General features: G+C 38.4%; 1 protein-coding gene across 6 annotated transcripts in view; it reads left to right on the forward strand.

The window, feature by feature from the left end:
- The window catches only part of nrxn2b (neurexin 2b), a 967,206-nt gene that overhangs the window by 806,526 nt on the left and 141,252 nt on the right, over positions 1–19,428 (forward strand). For all 6 annotated transcript variants that reach the window (XM_037976383.1, XM_017422076.3, XM_037976382.1 and 3 more), the window contains one exon: positions 2,722–2,903. In XM_037976383.1, the coding sequence (XP_037832311.1) occupies positions 2,722–2,903 (182 nt within the window). The remainder of the gene's footprint in view (positions 1–2,721; positions 2,904–19,428) is intronic.

Below are 19,428 nucleotides of genomic sequence, written 5' to 3' on the forward strand. Positions count from 1 at the left end.
CCCCACCCCCCTCCTCCGGCACACAACCTCTTTATAGCCCTCCTTGCCATGCTGCGATAATTAGTCAGCGCTAAAATAATACAGCCTGGAGAAAACAACAAGAGCTGAGCAGAGGGCTTAGCTCTGCTGGGAGAAAAGGAAGGCGGTAGGGAAAGGTGGGGAGAGAGACCAAGGAGAAAGGTGTGTGTCAGCCCATTTCAAGTAGTTACCACTGGATTCTTGCTGAATGAGTTTGTGTGTTTGATTATGAGTGTGTGCAGCCCATTCCATCCTATCTGCTCTAAAAACACCTAGAAATCTATCTGTATGGCAGGTAGAATGAAAAATATACACAGATAAATGGGCAGATGCCATTGATGTGCTTACATAAGTGAGCATGAGTGCTTTATAAAGCCAAGATCGTCTGTCTCTGTATATGAATTTCTAGTTGTGAAATTACCAGATTAGCTCATTAATTCAGTTCCAATGGTTGTCTGATTATAATCTCATGCTCTCCAAATTATTTCAGTTAAATACTATTGGGAATTTTGTTGTTCTTACAACCAAAATGACTGAAACTTCATCAGTGTGTGTGTAGGGTATTGAATGTGCACGAAAATGTGTCTGAATCCCTTGTTTACTTAAATATTCATAAAGCTACATTCTGTACATGCATTAATATCTTGACATGCAGCCCATGTGAACGTGTATTTATTATCCGGGGGGTGGAGACAGCCCACGGGGTTGACTGCAGTTCACTGTGGTTTCATTACTCTATGCTAATAACAGCCAACAGCAGTCATTTCTCATTTACCTGCAGGTCCTACAGAGCCAAATCCTAACCCCTGTGTTGGAGTGCAAACATAAAATTGTTCATTTGGTTCTTATTTCCTGATTATTTTTTAGGCTAACACTACAAGTTTTGCTAATACAAGGTTCCTTTGATGTGGAGATCTACCCAGTGTCTTTTATGTTTAGAGGAAGCTGGTTATACTGATGGCATAACCAACACAATGTTTGCGAAAGTGCCTTTTTTAAATAAAACACAACTGTAGGCAACTGAATTGATCCTGACTTAGTAAATTAACATTTCAAAGCTATGCGAAAGTCAGCACCAATGTAATACTAATGCATGAGCTCGACTTGAACTTAACTTTTGATGCTTTTGAACTACAACGTGATAGGTTCATGGTCCTTATAACCATTTGGAGTACAGGAGTTCACCTTTTTGTTCACTATCGGTTATGTAGCCATTTGTAGTCCTTATAAATATGATTATCCAATCATTTCTTTTTCTCTTCTTTTGTTTTTTTTTAGCTTCTGCTTTAGCCATTGTACATTCTTGGTGCATTCAATAGAGACTCTCAAATGACGTGAGGAGATGTGATTGGTCCATGCATAAATGCACATTGATTGGCCATGCAAACTGAATACTTTTTTAGCACAAGCACTAGTTAAACTGCATTTGCATAGCTAAAGAAGGAGCTACTTTATTGTCGCTGTTGTCTGCCTCTGTTTGAATATGTGCAGCACAAAGTACAGTCATCTGTCATATGAGTCATGCCTTCTATAACTTCTTCTGAGTGCCTGTACTGCTCTTTCAAACTCTGCTTTAAAAAAATTTAACCAAAGACACACAACTCCTACTACAAAGACCTCCATTGTTCTTGATGGTGAATGTTATGTGGAAAAGTGACATGAGAGTGGTAATCATCAGTTGAGTGTTACACAATGATGCTGTGAAAGCAAACTTTAAAGTTCTTATAATCACTCCATAACGGGACTCACAAAAACATAATCCTCAGAGTCCTAAGAACTGTTTGGTTCAATATAAATCTTTTAACACTACAATATTGGTGTAAATAACATGTCAGTTTTGTTGATCAGATTAAGTTCTGTTTTTTACATTTACATATAATTTAAAAAAATCTTAAAGCCACAGATTTTGAATTTTTCTAAAAAATAAAATGAATAAATAAATATTTATCCATCCATTTTCTTTACCCGTTTCTCTTTTCTGGGTCAAGGGGAGCTGGTGTCTATCTTCAGAAGTCACTGTGCGAGAGATGAAAGACACCCTGGACAGGTCACAAAGCCATCACAGGACTACATAGAGACAAATGAGACAAATAATCATTCACTTTCTCACAACTAGGGACAATTTAAAGTCACCAATGAACCTAACATGCATGTTTTTACTCTGTGGGAGGAATCCGGAGTACAGGGGGGCGGCAAATGGAGAACATGTAAACACCACCCAGAAAGGCCCCAGGCCAGGAAGCAGTCCTCCAACCTTCTTGCTTGAAGACTACAGCTCTAATCACTGCTCCACTGTGCCGCCCCTAAACATTTATACAATATTAAATTAGTGTGTCACTACCATAATGCATTGAAACTTTCTTCACGCTTATTCCATAAATCCATTCATTTTTGTTTATTCTTTGAATAATGCAATTTTAACAGTAAGCTCTACTTTCACAATAAGAATAGGAAGATTTACAGAAAGTTCTGAGTACAACAAAAGCATTTTTTATCAGAAGAGAATACACAGTTTCAAGCTGAACGGTTATGAAAAAATGGAACAAAAATCTGTCCCAAAAGTCAGATTTTTACATATTTGTAGTCAAATCTTTCTTGAGCTTTTTCTTTATGTGTTTCCAATCACACCTGTCATTTCTTTCTTCAGCTGGTAAATTCCAATCCTTTTGCCAAACCTGAGTAATTTCTTTTTGTATTTTGCAGCTGGGACAACTTACATCTTCGGCCGAGGCGGAGCCCTCATCACATACACCTGGCCACCCAATGACCGGCCGAGCACACGGGCAGACCGGCTGGCAGTGGGCTTCAGCACACAGCTGAAGGAAGCCATTCTGGTCAGAGTGGAGAGTGCCAAGGGACTGGGAGATTACCTGGAGCTGCACATAGTAAGAGATGCGAAAATTGGAAAAATAAATCCCAACATTTTCTGTTTGAGACACCAGTGACACTTTCTACACCTCAATAATTACATCTGTAAATACATTGTGTCCAAAACAATAGCCAAAATTGTCCCAAAAATAGTAACTTTGACATTTAGATTTTTGCTTTAAGGGTTTTTTAAAGAGTTGTTAAGCAGAATTAGGTTCAAACTCTAGAAAATGATTAATTACATGCAAGGATTTCTTATTTCGAATCATCATCATCATTTCTGTGTTTATAGCTTTCATATGTTGTGCTTAAAGGTCATGTAAAGCCACCTCTAATGATAAATTGAAATGTCAATTAGGGAACAGCAGGCATTTAAAAATGCTTTTAACAGGACTCTAATTGTCTTGTTGACCTCATGCTTCCTCTGCTTACTTTTCCATTCAGCTATTTTCGTGGTGGGGTTTCTGTTAATTACTATCCAGGACTACAACTGGTTCATCTGCAGCACTCACTGTGTTACTGGAGTCACACAAAGAGTGTGTGGAGTCAAGATCAGCACTTGTTTTACTCTACTGGGTGGTAGAAGTGATACAGTAGAGATAAGCTTTGAGAAGACACTATCTCTGGTATCACCATGTATCTCTTCTTAGCCGTCTGAACTAGCAGCTGTTTGTGTGTGTGCTCACACCACTTCAACTTTGCAGCGACCCCAATTTGTTTGGTTCTACCTGTGCCTGGAAGCGACAGGAACAACACTGACCTCAGGTCACTTCTCACCTAGTGCTGCGTAAACCGAGAGTGACAGGGTGAGGGATGATGGGAAATGGAGAGGGATAGGTGAAAGAGTGGACCGGCAGAGCTGCAGAGTAACCCAAGTAGGTCAAGGCCAATTTAAATGGTCTTAATATCAATGATAAATACTGATCATGACTGTAATGATAAAAAATTTTAGCTGGAAATTTAATGCATACAACAAATTATGTTGGAGTTGGAGAGGTGATGTATCAGAGGTCAACTGCAGCTACTCTAAACTGAAATGGGTCATTTCAGTAATGTGTAATAATCTGTTCGTTGTTTTAATGGTTCATCATTTGGGGTAACAGGGTGTCCATAACCTGTTGTTTTCACTGGCTTTGTAAATGCAATGTTTAAAGCGCTCCTCTTTTATTGGATGAAAGATATAGCAGCTAAGCAATATTTTTACACAAAACATATTATTTTCAAAAGGAAAGATGCTAATAAAAACATGTCTAGCTCTACCAGTTATAGGACACAAATAAATATAACACCAGAAATCAAATCTCTACTTGGTATTTACTTTCTTCAGGAAGTTAGAATAATAGCCCTTTATTACTCCCATAAGTCGTTGCTTCAAATATGGTAATGTTTATCAGTTCATTGATTTTTCACAAGTGGTAACAATTTAGGTAAACAACTATTGTATAGTATTAGTTTCTATATTGTTGTTGCTGAGAATACTGCTTCAATACAGGCAATTAATTGCCATGATGATAAAAGTTTCTTTGGCAATGTGAGTAATATCCTGCCAGTGTCCAACAATATGGGCGAGTGAAAAGCGAAAAGCAATATTATTCTAGCACCTTTAGTGTATTACCATTGTAATAAAAGTGCTATGCACTGGTATTTGTTCTGTGGAACTTTGTTGCTAAAGGTAGTATCTTACTGGGCTGTGACTAGTTGGTGACTTAAACTTGACTCAATATTGTATAGAAGTATTCAAATTTTCCATTGCAGTTTCACTGAAATGTGAGTGTTTGTGAGCAGCAAGCCTTGAGGCCACAAATACTGAGCTGCCAATATTTGAAAACCATGGCTTTTAACATAATCGAAATCGGGTTTGTGATGGGTTGAGACACCTGTGACGACTCTGTGACTATTTTGAGAAAAAAAATATTCTGAACATGTTCAAACCTCAAGTGACAAGAGCCTCTGCAACTCCATCCATCCATCCATCCATCCATCCATCCATCCAGCCAGCCATCCATCCATCCATCCAGCCATCCATCCATCCAGCCATCCATTTTCTTTACCCACTTTTTCCTTTCTGGGTTGTTGCCGGTGAGCTGATGCCTGCCTCCAGCTATCATTGTGTGAGAGGCAGGTTACACCCTGGACAGCTCGGAAGTCTATCACACGGCCACATAATTAACATGCATGGTTTTGGTCTGTGGGAGGAAAATTCACAGAAATTCTGGGAGGCAAAACTGTGACCTTCTTGCTGTGAAGTGACAGCACTAACCTCTGCTCCACCACACCTCTTCAACTCAAGTGAGGAAATTGAAAACCGCCTCAAATGTTGCAAGACATTCTGTTTGCCAATCAGTCACTAGCAATCACTGCCCAGAGACATACTACTTTCAAGTTGCCTCCCATCACCACCATCACCCACCACCACCCCCTTCCCCCCAAAAAATGGTCTTCCAACACATCTGTATATTTCTCTTGGTATCCTCTTCTAGTACACTTTTTTACAGAAAGAGTTTAAGTATGTGTGGTGAAGCTAAAGTCAGTGGACACGTTTGTACCAGGTAAATCAGAGACTGAAACATCTCCTTTGATAATGACATTTATCTGAGAGGGACCCCACTACTTTTGCACAATCAGAAATTGTAACAACCATATTACTAAGACCTTTCATTTAGACTTTTCCTTTAATTGTTCATCACTACACATCCATCAATATTCTTTATCTGCTTTTTCCTTTCTTGGTTGCAGAAGATGTAAAAATTTAACTAAAATTTAAACTAGAGCTAAAATCAACTAAAGTTTTCCATTTAACAGATTTGTTTGAACACATTTTGGTAAATGGCAAATGGTAAATGGCTTGCACTTTTATAGCACTTTATCTAGTCCAAGGACCCCAAAGCGCTTTACACTACAATCATTCACCCATTCATCCTCACATTCACACACTGATGGAGGTAAGCTACATTGTAGCCACAGCTGCCCTTGGGCGGGCTGACAGAAGTGAGACTGCCATCACACCGGTGCCACCAAGCCCTCTGACCACCAGTAGGCAAGGCAGGTGAAGTGTTTTGCCCAAAGACACAATGGCTAAGACTGACAGAGTGGGGGCTCGAACCAGCAACCCCCGGTTACAGGACAAAGCCATACCTTCTGAGCCACTGCCACCCTCCCTCAATTTGGATTTGTATTTTTGTAGTTTTAGGTGAACTATGGTGCATTATTTCAACCTAAAGGAATGGCTTCTTGCTGTTTATCTCAGCCTGTCGCTCATGATCCCTCATCAGTCATTCTTTTCCTTGCTCTTCTCTCAAGTGCATATTCTCTATCTAACTTTAGTGTTTTTCATTTACTCTCTCATTCCCTCATGTCTGGCTCATTCATTCTCTCATTCTTTCCCTCTCCCACACACATCAGTGCCTCCGACACGCCAGCCCAGCTCCTCTGCTCCCATTGCAATTACATTTCATTTGCTGCCGTTCCTCCCGAGTCGCTCCCCTAAATGACTCCGTTCAGCCCATGGTGGGTGTTTTGGTCCTGTTAATTATGACTGTCTCTCTTTGAAGGGAGAAGTACAGGCAAATTAGACCTGAACACCTTTGAGCCATAGCCCCATATCATCCCACCTGATGAGGGCCTCACGGACCTAATCAAACTACCAAATGGCTGTGTTTGGTGATGGTGGCCTTGGGGTCCAATACGCATAACTTTGTAAGTTTCAGCTTGTTGCAAGAATAGTATTTCATTTTTCATTGCAGGTTAGATTGAGCTAAGGACTCCAATCGGATGTCAAAGGTCATAACCTTACTGGCCTGTTTGAAAATTAATATTCACAATCCTTTGAAAGCATCATGTGTTCAAATCCTGATTTCAGTGTTTCTGTTTTTTTAGAACCTCATTAATCATGAGGTAGGCAGTTAATGCCAATAAAACCAATAATTACTGGTCTTTCCAAGCCAATAGTTTTTAATCAGTACCTCAGAATTCTGATCACAGCTATTTTTATGTCATTACAAGAAATGACACAACTGCAGGGGATGTTGTCTCTGCCTGTCTCACAGAAATATGAGCACTGGTGGGAAAGTCTGATAATAACATGCCACCAGAATGTGATGGAACATTATTTCTTATCTTGCTCAAGCCACACGTCTCTTTATATACCCTTCCCTCTCCTACCAGACCTCCTACTCTTTCTCGCCACTCCCTCCTTTGATTTCTATCCATTTATACTACAAGGGGTAAGACATCACTCATTCCACCTTTATGACATGCTGTCATCATGCCCTGGGGTAGGAGATGTAAAGACTTGGTTGTGGAATAAGGTGTTGAAGCTGAATCTGCTGACTGGGGATGCTTTAAAAGGACATGTCATGCCCTTATAAGACATGGATTGTTGCACTTTGGTAATTATTTAGTTTCGGTGTCTAACTTTGATAATTATGTGAATTATGACTAGTTGGCCTTTCATACATCCTCATCACACTGGTACTGTTGCGCTGCTACTGTAGCTCATTGGGAACACAAAACTTTTCCATCCAGCTGATTTGAAACAGGCAGGCCTTCAACCTCCCATTTGCTATCAGAACATGGCAGTTAGCAAAAAGAAATTGAAAAAACAACCCTCCTTTAGATGAGAGTGGCAACCGTGACAAACATATTCTTTGTTGCATGAACTGGACCTTGGTGTGTACCTTGACAGTTTAGTACAAATATTTGTTGCATTACAGCCTTGATTCTCATGCATTCAGGTTAGAGCAAAAATAAATCTTGATTTGCTGTACAGTTTGAACAAAATGTGTTTTACTTCTACTGTTTAGTGGACACTTTTTCCCCCAGATCTAGTTATTCAGGGGAAGCAAATACTACAAAACATCCCAGGAGGAAAGGAGAAATGTTGTTTTGGATTACTCAGTATATTCTCTTACCTTTCACTCACTGTACTCAAATGACAAGACCGTAAGTTAGCTCAGATTGTAACCAGTCACATATCAAAAATGTTACAACAGTTGGATGAATGTATTATTTTGTCTTGTTTGTCTTTTTTTCTACATAAAATGGCTTTTGTGCTAGAATGGTAAAAACGAACCATGTAAATTTAATATGCATGTTCTTTAAAATGCACCTCAAAGCAATCTTCAGCTAATGGGCTTTGCCATGGTTTATATTATTGATGATGTGTACATTATGCTATCTCCCTATTACCACTTTTGCTGAGTTGTTTACATCAGAATCTTAGATATCACTTAAATTGGCAAAGCAGACCTTGCTATATTGCGCAAAGAGCAATTCGAGTGTAATAGATTAAAATCAGATCACTCCCAAGGACTACATCGTGATGTCAGGAGTTGGTATAATGCCAAAATCTTAATTGTGAGTAAGAACCTATGTTCAGTTTTAATTGCTTTGACTTTAACATCATCAGGGTAACATATATATTGTTACCTCATCTACCCTAAAACCATTTCATACTTGCACGCACACAGACACACACATAAAACTACTACAAATAAGGACAAGAAATTACTGATACAGATACATTCACATTGTGCTATTAGCATAGATTATCCCTACTATTACATTTTGGGTACGAAGACTAAGTTTTATCAGTTAATCAAGGCTGTTTTTGTGACCATAGTACAAAAGTAAACTCAGAAAATTACATACATAAATAGTGTGATGTAATATATGGGACTTATATTTACCTAATATCAGTTTTTGATTGCATATACTAAAGTAATCAGTGGGGCCCTACTCTTTCTTCTTTACAACTGCCATCCACTTACTTCAGTCTTCAGTCTCAATCATCAGTAAAATGACAAATCCTATCTGAATGATTAGAACATTATACAGCAAACCATTCTGTCTTTACGTTATAGTTTAATGCAGAAGAGATTATCTTGCAACTGGTAAATGTGCTTCTATGAAATTGTACTGATTGGTTCTGTATTTTTTAGTTTCTACAACATAGAAAATAAACAGTATTGGTACGACTTTTGGTAACATCAATTAAATAAGAATAGAGGCAACATAGATTTCTAAAGTAAGAACTTTCATTTTTCTCATTTAGTCAAAAAGAAGTCATTCAGTCTCCTTGATGTCTTTCATGGGATATTAGTTCTTCAGAAGTAAAAATGATAATTTGGGGGTTGAGGACATCAGTTTTGCCAACCTTCATGACATATCCACCATTGGGGCCTGGGGTGTTAGATTCAGGGAATGAGGGATATTAACAGATATGGAAGCAGGCTGATAGATAAATCTCCCATCTGTGGCTGCTGGAAAAGGCAGATGTCCTTGCAAGACCTTGGAAACCAGAGTTTTGGGGCCTATCACCAGTTCAAAAATAACTATGTTATTCGTATCATTTTAAATCTTCAAACTGTTTGATTTACTTTGTTGGATGACGTGTTTTAAAGTGCTATTTTTAAGGCAGCGTGACTCAATGGTGCAAGGATTTAAATGTTCTGGTTCAGTGTAGCTAAAAATATCCATCTGCAGATTGCAGTGAAAGAACTTGTTTGCAACTTTAAGGAAAAAAAAATACTTCCTGAACAGATTGTCAAGTCAGTTTGAGTGTTGTACTGTAAGGATCCTCATCTCGCCTGTCTTAGCTTTACCAAGCTGTGCGTGAAAGCTGCAGTTATATGGCAGCTTATTCTTTCTGTACACAAACACTGGCATTTTGAAAACCAAGCATGCGAGACATTTTTGATTTCAGCCTGGATAGAATACCTACAGCGGTGTTTCTCTGGCGTCACGCTCTACGGTCCCTGCTACCAGGCATTGGTGTCAGCTGTGCAGACAGCGCAACCCTGTGTGGTAAACAAAGGCTCTGAGACAAACACAATTTAAGAACCCAAATTATATCTGGCCTTCTAGTTGAAAATATTTGTTAATTAATAAATGAAAAAGAAATGACCATGTAGGTTCATAGGTAGTGTCCTTTGATAAAGACTTATGAATTGTGCAACCTTTTCATGCAGCTGTTTTCAATCAAAGCAATTCAGGCACATAACACTAGCGGCAAAATTAGGTTTTATACACAGATAGATGGGTCATTAATAAAGGAAGGAGCAAATAGCAGTGCCAATCTTTTTACAAGGTTCTCATAAACTTGCTAAATAGCTTGAAAAGTGGCTAAAAAAGTTGTAGCTGGTGATGTAGGGCTCACATGATCTTTTTAGTCTTTTTTGTTTTTTTTAGTTTTGTATTTATTGCCCTTCTCTATATAGCTGTCGTTACATTTACAGCTGGCAAGTTGAAACACTAACTGCTCAGTGGGAAGTGTCTCATCTGCAGTTATGGGCTGGTGCACAGAGTGCAGCGGGCCTCCCCCAAGTACCTCCATCACTGGCTGTCCTGTCCCGGCTCATAGCATTAAATAAGGGCTGCCTCTGATTACGAGCTTGGGAGTCATCTTTCAGCAAAACTGTCAACTCTGAGCAGCGATAGAGAGATTGTTAGGTGGAGGAGAGGGGACAGCAACAGAGACATGGCTATATTTTTTCCCTTTAGCCACACCCTTACTTGTGTGCCAGTGCATGATAAATGTTGATTGAGAAAGTAAGACAGCAAGCAAGAGCAAGTGTTTGTGCCCCTGTGGAAAGGCTTTTTTCTGCCTTCATGGCCAAAATATTCACAATATTTTTGTTTTTGCTGATTGATTATGCTCCTTCACACCAAATATTGACCCCAGTTCGCTGACTGGACCGTGGCAAAATTGGAAAATCTTGCGTGTGAAGACAATTGAGATGCAGCTATACTCTAAGTACTCACCAAAAAGGTTTTCCCTGGTATTTGCTGTGTTCCTGAGATGCTGTCCTGCATTTTCACCAGTTTTATACACACATCTTGGTACGCCTCATTCTGATCACATCAGGCTGCATCTACAGGTCTGTGCTATGTTGTTTCCACGACTGCGTCACATGGCCAGTTCTGGTTAAAATTTTTAATGACCAAGTAACACCACTACACTCTATCCAGGACCCCAATATGCTGCCATTACAATAATAAACCACCAGAACCTCACTACAGAAGTTTTGTGCATATTCAAAAATATCATGGACTTATCTCACTCTATTATGCGAAATGAGGAACTCACTGCAATCTTAATATGAGCCTGAAGATCTCACCAAGACCCTGCCAAGATCTCCCATGTTCATGTTAACTTTTTATGTCAAAGATGGGTCATCATCCAGTGATGATGGGAGCCTTACAGCAACACTAAATATAAACCCCTGCTACTTTTTTCACATAATGTTCCAGTGACCAAAGATCATCTGTCAAGGTTTTAAGCAGACAACTTTGTATTTATAAGTTGAAAAATATGACCCGACATGCAACAGCAGCCTGATGGAAGATGACTGGCGAGGAGAACTGGTCGGATGGAGAGTTTTCTGAGTGCAGTTGGGAGCTGAGAGATCCTGGCGTCAGATAAAGGCAGATGGTGATGCGGATAAAACTGTCAAGAAGAGGCTGAGGCTTTTATCCTCTTCTCCCCGCCCATCGTAACGCGCTGATGTGCATGAATAACCTTCGGCAGGCTTTTACTCCTCACTAGCTGTCAGTAACACACACTGTCAATCACTGCTCTCATGTTCCAGCTGCAGTTAGACAGCTTCACATTCACGTGAGTAGGTCTGTACTACACATTTTTAATCATACGTACAGACACATGAGTTTAACCACACAATCTTGCACAGATATTTTGTTACTCTCTTATTTATAACGCTCACCCATCCCACATACTTTCCTCCTTAAATGAGTGTCACTTCTGCAGGCTGCTCTCTTTCATCTTGTCAAGGGGGAAAAAGACAAACATGCAGGGAGGGATGGAAGGATGGAGTGTGGAGAATAGCTAAGGAAGAGAGAGACGCAATACTTTGATGAATGCAGCTGCCTCGCAAAAGGGTGAGGGGCCCACGTGCGTAATGAGATTGGGTCCTGGTGGGTTTGGCAGGGTCTCACTCAGCCAGTGGAAGCCCAACAGTGTATCGATTAATCCTTCCTCCCTTTGCATCACTAATTAATTGCCTCTATGAGAAAGGGGGATGTAGGCTCCAAGCTGAAGGTAGGCAGCGGCAGATTCTGTCTTAGAGATTTCCACATAAGCTGTTAATTTTAAATTGGTAGTGAGGTTGGAGGACTCCTTTAATACCCATCCCCCTTCTTGTGGATTAGTCACTAACCTAAATCCAGCCGTTCATACCTAAAATATTTTGACTGATGATATTGGTAGAGGGCGGAACATAGTACAAGTTTAATTGCTCCCTGAGAGACCTAATTTAGAGTCCAAAGTCTTTAACACATGTGATGACCACTTCAAAGCAAAGCCTTGGCTCATACCTGTTGTCTAAACTTTTACATTTAGGTTGCTCAGTACATCCAGGAAGTGACGTACTACTGCCTAAGGGTACAACAAACGTCACATCACTGTAAAGTATTGAAGTAATAAAATATTATATTGCTAACTGTGCATAAAAAGAATGAATGAATGAAAACATTCAACCACACTGAATTTGATACAGTTGGAACGTCATGCTTGATTGCACTGGGTTGAAGCAATTGCAGCAAATAGATTGCTAAGAATGTTGCACTTTTGTGTCTGGTGGCATAATGTGAAAAAACCAAAGCTACTGAGATCAGAATATTTTAATACCCTCAAGTAAATGTAGATGTTACCACTTAATCTGAGCTAAATTGTAGTTGGTACCTATTGTTTGGGAGAAAAAGAGCCTGAATTTGAGTTTGAGTGTCTTTTGAAGTCATATGTTAACACGTAAAATAAACTTTGGATTGAAATCTGATTCATGCTGGTCAATTATGTACCATATTTTCCGCACTATAGGGCACACTGGATTATAAGACGCACTGGATTATAAGACGCACTGTCAATGAATGGTCCGTTTTCAAACTTTTATCATATATAAGGCGCACCGGACTATAAGTTGTATTAACGAAACAAAACAGCCCCCTATCTATTCAGAGAATACTGCACCGACGTAAGCGTCCTAGTTTTTCACTTATTTAAACAGAAATGAATCCTCAGAAGCAAAAAAAGAAAGAAACCTACCCCTGTTAGAGAGGAGGCTCTAAGGTAGCAGGTTATGTAAAGCTAGGCAGAATGCACTAACTCATAACAAATAATTTTAGAACTAAATATTAATTTAAAGTGTAAAAGGTGTACTACAGGTCACATGTCAAGCAGAGTTTGACAAACTCAAACAGTAGGGCATCCCATTTTGAAAGAAAAAAGTACTAAAAGGGCTGTTTGTGTCAGTTAAGTTGGTCTAAATGTGATGCAAACTAAAAGGCATTACATAACTGAATAACATCTCCAAATGTCAAAATATAAAGTACATAAAATGTTCAACTGGCCCCTGGCATTTCAGTTAGGTGAATTCTAGTGTGCTGTTGATACACATATGGCATTTGACTTCTGGTGGAGCAGTTAACAGTATTCATTTGATCTCAGCAAGTGTTTTAAAGTGCACAAATCATGACCCCCTTTGGCTTTTTATACAACCACTTCTTACTCTACACTGCTGCCATAGACCACTGTTATCGAGGGGTGTAACGGTATGCCTACATCATGGTTTGGAAAATACCTCAGTAGGAAGGGCATGGTTTGTTTAAGGTTTGGTACAACAACAAAAGGAAGCAAATGCCAAATGCTACTTGTTTTTTGTTGTTGTTGTCTGTTTGTTTTATTTCAGTTTTCAGACAATAACTGTGCCAGAAGCAGAAAAGCAGAGACAAAAAACACCCTTATTAGCAGGGAGAGTCTAGGATACCAGCAATTTTGGATTTGTCAGCTGGTAATTTTATTATTTAATTCAGAATGTATTTTTTATTATTTTTTTACTGTGTTTTTAATCTAATCTGAACTGTAAACAGTAACTATAGTGTCACACAGAAAGTATAAACCTCAGGAAGTAATCTCAGAAAAGAATATTGTTAAATACATAAACATAAACCAAGGAGTGTTTGCTTCTTTAATAATTTGACCTCAACTTGATGCAAAATAAACACAAAACTAAATAATATATCCCAATATGAAAATATAAAATAAATTAAATGTGAAACAGTCAAACCTAGCTTCTTAGCTAGCTGAGTGCTAGTAGGAGAAAATTACACTTGATCAGGGATATTGAATTAATATACAAAAGGCTTGCCACAGTACTTTCTTAAAACATCTCTTATATGTTACAACTGCCTGCCATACTGACACCTTTCATCTCCCCTCACTGCAGCTGTCTGCAATCAGTGGCAACGCAAACCTTATCCTACCCAGCTGATTTAAATCAAACAGGCAGGTTTTCAAGCGTCTGCATATTTTTCTGAACTAGCCACGCTTTGTTTGATGTAGAGTGTTTAGATAGTATCTTTCTCTGCTTCTTTTTTATGGTGGCTGTGAGCAAAATGCAATTAAATAAAATGTGTGCCCGCTCTGGAAGAGGTGATCACCTGTGACTGATGTATTTGTCGTCTAATTTGTGTACCCATCCAAAACGTCTGTACCGTACCATCACAGTACAAATACATGCACCGTTACACCCCTAGGATCTTATAATCAATGTGCAGTACTTAAACTGAATCCATACAAATATAATGATTCAGTTAACAAGATGCCCTCGATTATTTTGAGTGTTTTAAGGTCAGTGTACTTGTAGCTTGAACTGACCCTGTAAGAACAAAGTAGTAGATGGGTTTTCTGGATCAATATGCTATTAAGGTTCATGAGTAGAACCATAAGTATGGTTTCCGTCCTAAATGTCATGATTACCTGGAAAATTCCTTTGTTTCTTTTTTGTCTGTTTGCCCACTCTGTTATTCACCTTGTCTGCATAGGTACAAACTTTATCCAAACCTGATTAAAGTTTGTTGAAATTAATCATACACTTTACTTCTTCAATTCTTCCACAAAATGATGCTTTACTATTGTGTGCAAAGTACCGGCTCTGTTCACCCTTTCTGTGAGATTCAATATGGAGCTTTTTTTTTCTTGTGCAGCCTTAACCTAGCAGTGTTCAGAGTCAAACCCAGCTCAAACATTGATAGATAAAATGTGTCAGCGGCATGCCCCCTTCATCCCAGATAGGAAGAAGGAGGGAGGGCAAAATGAAAGTTAGCAAAGTGAAAAAAAGAACAAAGAGTACATTTATCGAGGCTACTTTGTCTTTAGTGAGGGGCCCCGAGGAAAGAGCTACTGTGCAGTCCTCTTTAAATGTCACTGCTGCACATCCAGCCTTCAGCTCTCTCTGAATGCACTTTAGCCAGGCCAGCCCTCAGTCACTGCAATGAGCAATGGGCTCAAGAGGAGAAGCCATTTATTAAACACAACTCTGACTTTATCCAACACAACACAGGCCAATATTCCTTTTAAAAGTGATGTCTGTTTGTATTCTGATCCATTGACATCTACTGTTGGCCATCCAGAATTTTCTGGAAAACACACTTTCACCAGCTGTTGATAATTGCTTTAGTTGGCCAATCTTTTCTCACCAATACCAAACTAAACATGTTCTTTATTTGTATTTTGATGTATTGTTAATGTTAACATTTTTGCCACCTAATGGCATAGCATTTTTGGAATGCATGGTCAAAAAAATATATATAAAAGGAGAAATAATATTTGTTTAAAAAAAATCAAGAGTAGACAGGGCCTAAATCATGCAACATATACTTGATGTCAAAATGTTTTTATTTAATTTAATTTTATTGTTGTTTTTTTTGTTTTGTTTTTTCAGCACTAATGCCTAGGACAATTTCGGTACTTCCTCAAGTCAGTTCCATTACTCACCCAGAAATTCTTATTTTTGCTTACTCTCTTTTTTCCTGGTTCTACATTTTTCCAATTTTTTTACTGGGCACACCATTGTGGCAAAGGTCTATTCATTATTACAAACATGAGTATTAATAAAAAGTAACCAAAAAATGATCTCTTAAATTTAAAGGAACAGCCCAATACTTAGAGTTTATAAAGATTATGAAGGAAGATTTATAACGAAACTTAGACGTGTTAAAAACCTACCAGCTGCCTGTAATCTTGGGTCATTTTGACATGACTTCCAATAAATTTGTACATGAAAGAGGACTTTGTACCAACATTTTGGGTTTGAACTACAAAGAGAAGAAATGTATGTCCTAGAAGCTGTTGAGCCAGTCTCAGTGAAGACGATTGGCTGACTTCTTTCTCTAAAACTAGCTGCTATAAGAATAGCTGAAAATCAGTGGAAAGCTTACAGTGTTGTGTCTGTGGGGTTTTGACCAATTTATGTCATATACTTTTATTTAGGACCTAATGAACCTGTATCTACTCCTAAGTAAAGGACATAATATATCTCCATAAAGGCCTACTTACAATGTTTCTTGTGTATTGGTTGACTAGCTTGATGAGGACGTTTCTACCCTAAGCAAACTAAAACACAAACAAATATTAAGAATTTAAGGTAGGAACAAGGAAAGTAAATGGTCAGACAATCAAAAGTAAAAACAGAATAGAAGAAAATGTCTACCAGGTAGAGAGAAGAAAATGTTTACATCTGCTCATTCATGTATAACTCAAATGTCTACATTTCTAAGCACCAGTGAGGAATGACTTTTTTTCTATCTCACCACTCTTAACTTTGTGAGTCCACCAAATATTCTTTTGTTCACAGCCCAAGAAAAACAACTTCATAATTCAGTGCTTTTGTTGTTCTGAATCTGAATACCATTATGAATAAATGTGTGGAGCCGTCAGTATAAATTTGGTCAGCAGAGTGAAGCTATTAAAAAGTGACTGGTGTGGAGAAGAGATAAGAACTTTTTTTTTTTGATTGAAAAGTAAAAGAGCTCTCAGTAAGTGAGTTCACTTTAACACAGTATCCTTCTTTGGAAGAAAAGAGGATGTTGGTGGGACCAAAAACATGGTTATTTATGTTTACCTATAGAATAGAATAGAATAGAATAGAATAGAATAGAATAGAATAGAATAGAATAGAATAGAATAGAACAGAATAGAATAGAATCATTGGAACTTTATGGCTTGTATGCAGTGAGATGCATCTACAGCATCACTCAAAAACAGTACAACAAAAATGACGACTAGGTCAATGAGAATAATCCTCCAGTCTTTCAACTGGTATAGGTCTGGTCTATTCCCATGTGAAGAATGTCCATTTAATTTGTTTTTGGAAAAATCTTCTCCATAAGTGAAGTCATATGACATCAACAAAGACACTGACTACACCTCTTGTTTTGATTGTACTTTTGTGGAGATACTTTGGGTGTCTCACTACACCTAACGCTCATTTTTACACGTTGAGACAATAGTTAAAATTTTAAAATAGACATACTGTCCAGCGCCAAAGTAAAAATGTCCCTCAGTCCTTCAAATGTAGCCAATCACTCTCTTCTCTCTTTTCAATTTCCTCTCCTTTATGGGTTGAGGAGTAATTCCTGAGTAATCCATCCTTACTGATATGGGTGACTGAGGTCTTAGCTCTCCGAGCAGCAAGAGAAGTCAACTGTCCTGCCTCCCTCTCTCATTCCCAAAAGATGAAATCCTGTTGTCAGACTAGAGATAACTGAAGCACGATGGGCCCCAGAGGTCTGGGCAAACCTGATGTAGAGGCCGTCCTATAGAAGCTCACTGCTGAATCTTTCATCACCCTGCTGATACGGTGCAAATAGGATTCACTTGGTGCAGCTGCCGAATTGCTTTAGTGATTCTGCTGTAAAGACCATTTTTCAGCAGGGTTTGAACAGAGACAGGTGTGGACAGAGAGAAGGACATAAAGAAGACAGATAATGTCCTATGTTACGCTGAAAACATGTCCAAAGAGGTCTGTGCTTTTGCTTTCTGCTAATCCTAGCCACATACGTGAGCTCAAATAAAAAGTTGGGGGTTCAGTTTTCATAATACAGTGCATCTGTGTTGTTACTGTGATAGCATCTTACACATAAATCTTTCAACAGCTTTCCGCTCTCGTCCAAACCCTCTTTATCCCCCTTCTTCTCAACCACCTGCCCGTCTGTCAGTTTGCAACAGTCAATATTCATTGAGCAGATCCTCTTTGGGGGTCTTTTGTGTCTGATTTGTGTCATCAAAATTGCCCATGAATGCAATCAGAGTTCGAGAATAAAGAGTGGAGGAGGGTGCCAAATGCATAAGCACTGAAGCACCTTCATTATTATATTCTTTTTATGGACCCCTGTTTTTTTTTTTTTTAGTTCCTACGCAATTTTTGATTAGCTACTTTCTCTGCAGATTAAAAAAAACTAAACAATAATGGGTAAAAATGAGTTGCTCTATCAGAAATACTGTGCTATAATGTTTGGTAGCAGTACATTGTGCGTTGCAGACAAAATTTGCAAAAAAAAAAAAGTACTAAAGATTTTAACACTACAATGGGAATTCGGGAAAAAGAGGAGGAACATCCAGCCGTATAGAGCGCCATCATACGTCTCAGCAAAAATACCATTCAAAGTTTAAGGGGACACAGAAAGTTGGACTTTACATAACAGATCTAACATTTTGACTTGATTTTATTTTTTACGTTTTTTGCAAAATTATAGTTTAAGTTTTGTGATTTTTAAAGAGTTTACCACAGAATGTTAAATTTAGAATGAAAATAATGTCACACATTTTTGCCAGCAAACTTTTCTTATTTCCACAGTCTTTACACTTCTCATACAGTTTAAACACTGAAGCATTTTCATCTTCTTTCACACCGTGTCTCCTTCCTCAAATTATCTCATAGACTTCTACTGTATCTGAACTCAGACTGTTCTATTCAAATCTTGTAGTCAGATGTCTTTTAAACTTGTCATGTTTCATACATAAAATATTGTAACACAAAAGAATTCATATGTTACAGCCAAATGCTCCTGCTACTTCAAGTTCAGGACAATTTTCAATACAACTTAAAGTTTTTACGCAATGATTGTTCATGGTCTAATTTTTACTGTGAGTTTCTTTCTGTCTGCCTGTTACATAAAGCATGATGTCAGATAGTAAAGAGATACAGGTGCCTGATTACCATGGTGACCCTATCTTGATCTAGGTTGACTTAACACTCCTGATACAGTTTATACATCAAAACGTAGAAATTTTATCATTTTAAATTACTTCAAAAGTAAGGCCCACATTATTATTGGGCTTTAATTAAAAAACAAATATGACACTATTCAAAATTGACTGATTTTCTATTTTTAGCTGCTTTTCATTTTTTCACTTTTTCTCCTTAAACAAGAAGTTCTGTCTGCATTGTAATACACAAGCTAACAAGACTCGCATATGTCTTAAATAGTTATTTATATATATATATATATATATATATATATATATATATGGTTCAAATCCAGGCCGGGGCAAAGATACAACAGTGAAATTGAGCTATCCAGTCTGGGTCCTTAGGCAAGACCCTTTGAGTTACTGCCTACCTCATACCATGAGAGAGATAAATATGAATCACATGCCGGCTCAGACGTCGCCCGGCCAAACAAGGTCTGCGTCAGGTGCTGGGGAACCAGAGCACCCTGATGAAAAATGGGCTACTGGAACAAGACAGA

The sequence above is a fragment of the Kryptolebias marmoratus genome, linkage group LG7, assembly GCF_001649575.2.
Source record: "Kryptolebias marmoratus isolate JLee-2015 linkage group LG7, ASM164957v2, whole genome shotgun sequence".
NCBI classification, from domain to species: Eukaryota; Metazoa; Chordata; class Actinopteri; order Cyprinodontiformes; family Rivulidae; genus Kryptolebias; species Kryptolebias marmoratus.